General features: G+C 39.8%; 1 protein-coding gene across 1 annotated transcript; it reads left to right on the forward strand.

Annotated features, from left to right (window-relative positions):
* Positions 1–494: 494 nt before the first annotated feature.
* Positions 495–1,457, forward strand: LOC116879358 (olfactory receptor 6C74-like). Its single transcript, XM_032877577.1, is given in 1 exon segment — positions 495–1,457. A coding segment is annotated over 1 exon segment (963 nt).
* Positions 1,458–2,681: the final 1,224 nt, after the last annotated feature.

Consider the following 2,681-nt stretch of genomic DNA (forward strand, 5'->3'; position numbering starts at 1 on the left):
TGGGTGGCTCAGTAGGTTAAGCCACTGCCTTCGGCTCAGGTCATGATCTCGGAGTTCTGGGATCGAGCCCCGCATCGGGCTCTCTGCTCAGCAGGGAGCCTGCTTCCTCCTCTCTCTCTGCCTGCCTCTCTGCCTGCTTGTGATCTCTCTATCAAATAAATAAATAAAATCTTAAAAAAAAAAAGATGATCCATCTCTCAGGAGTTAGAACTCAGTATTGAGGCAGTGGGTGTTATATGCAAACAATGAATCTTGGAACACTACATCAAAAACTAATGATGTACTCTATGGTGACTAACATAACACAATAAAAAAAAACAACCTCAGTATTGAACAAGTATTGAACTCAGGTCTTTCTGATTCAAGGACCAATTGCCTAAACCATTTTTCTCTCAGCCTAGCCAATCTCTTGGATAAGGAAATAACTTAATCGTATGCTCCTCTAAAACCTTTGTATTCCCTGATGTCTCTATTGTAGGTTAAGATGAGCAGGGATGCTGCTGTAGAAGGAGATATCCATGGAAATGGGGAATGGGACAACTGTCCAAGAATTCACCTTGGAGGGGTTTCCTGCCATCCAGCATCTGGGAAAGGTCCTCTTCCTGGTGCACCTGCTGGCGTATGTGGCATCCACTGTAGGCAATACTGTCATAATCACCATCACCTGTGCTGATTCCCGGCTCCACACACCAATGTACTTGTTCCTCAGCATCTTTTCCTTCTTGGAGTGTGGTGTCATAAATGCTGTTATTCCTAAGTTGTTGCTCATCTTTCTTTTAGGCAGGCAAACCATTTCCTTTCCTGCCTGTTTCATACAAGCCTTTATTACTGTATTTCTTGGAGCAGTAGCTTTCCTCCTCATAGCAGTGATGTCTTTGGATCGGTATGTGGCCATTTGCAAGCCTCTGCATTACCCGACCATCATGAACCTGAAGACTTGCTCCCTCCTGGTCACTGCGTGCTTCGCTTTGCCCTTCCCTTTCATCACTGGTCCACTAATAAAGTTTTCCCAGTTATCCTTCTGTGGTCCCCTTATCATCCCCCACTTCTTCTGTGACATTGGCCCCCTGATTCATCTCTCCTGCTCTGACATCAGGTCTTTTGAAATGTTGACTTTTGCCCTCGCTTTGTTTATCCTTATAACATCCCTTATCATAACCATCATTGCCTACAGCAACATAGTAGTCACAATCATACGACTCCCATCTGCCAGGGAGAAACAGAAAGCTTTCTCCACCTGCTCTTCTCACCTCATAGTCCTCTCTCTGATGTATGGCAGCTGTGTGTTCATATATGTGAAACCAAAGCAAACGAACAGGCTGCACTCCAACAGGGAGGCTGCCCTTGTGAACACGGTGGTGACCCCACTGCTCAACCCTGTCATCTACACTCTGCGGAACAAGCAGGTCCACCGGGCTCTGAAGGAGACGATGTGCAGAATGAAAATATCAAGATAAAAATAATATCACAAGGCTTTGCAGTGAAAGACTTCTGAAAACCACGTGTCTTCATTATGGCCCATAATATGAGGCCTAATGCATTTTCCCTGGCTACTTCATTTGAACACTGTACATACATCCCTAGAAAAATGGAAATCTGTTTTCAAAAAAAATTATTTATTAAATTTTTATTTCCCCCTCTGATATAAACCATGTGCTTGAAATTTCCAAAATTTTGTAGATTTATACACTTTTTATTTCACTTCTCTCTAGCCATAAACATGGCAAAACAAAATTAATAATGATTTACCAAGAGGCATTTAGATAATTACATTTTAGAAGGTTGTATATTATGTTGTGGTTAGAAAGGAAAGGATGGAAATAGTACCAACGCTTGGGTCCACATTCCCTCCATGCCTAACTCAAGGAAATATTGGTCATAGTGAGGTTCACCTTGGAATATATATGGTTTGCATCAGGCATGCTCTGAAATGCTGTTCTTGGCCCTTAGCTTAGCTACATATATATGCATCAATCTCAGGCTGGAGAGAAACAGAATCATTCTAAGGTTTAGGCCATTCTCTAAGGACAGGGAATGACCACAGAACCCCTTGGTTGACCAGTTCCTATTTCCTAAATTATTTATTCTATCTACAGCACCTCAGATGCATAATGCATAAATGTGATTAATTCCTCTCTTAAAGCTGTTACCATAGAATGTTTGTGTAGATCAGTGGAAGGGAGCACTTATTTCAGGCTTCTGTAATTTATCCCAAATATTCAAGTTGGGGGAACCTAAGTTATTTGCTTATCTCCTTTATAATGTATTGAAAACAAACAAACATTTTTTTTCCTGGTTGACTGATGTTGTCAAGTATAATGTTATCTTGTGATTGATAACCTATTTTAAAAACATTTCCATAAAGTTAATCTTTAAATTTTTGTCCTTTTTGCATCTATTTTCCAGCTAGGATATGTCTATTGTTTTCTTCTGAGGAAATAGCTCTAAAAGATTGACACAATTTTTATTTTATTTTTAAACCAAACCCAGAAGCTAAATATTAAATTCATTTTATGCAACAAATTCTATTCCATGATTAGATCCTATTTGACCTTGAGCATCCTATTAGAAATTTCAATTTTATCTGATTGACAATAAAGAAATACCCAACATTCCCTAAAAATTAACAGATGATTATCTGTACACGTTGTATTAACAGGAGTTTGGAAAAGCCAAGATCA

Source organism: Lontra canadensis, unplaced genomic scaffold, assembly GCF_010015895.1.
Source record: "Lontra canadensis isolate GAN:19392208 unplaced genomic scaffold, GSC_riverotter_1.0 scaffold3, whole genome shotgun sequence".
Taxonomy (NCBI): Eukaryota; Metazoa; Chordata; class Mammalia; order Carnivora; family Mustelidae; genus Lontra; species Lontra canadensis.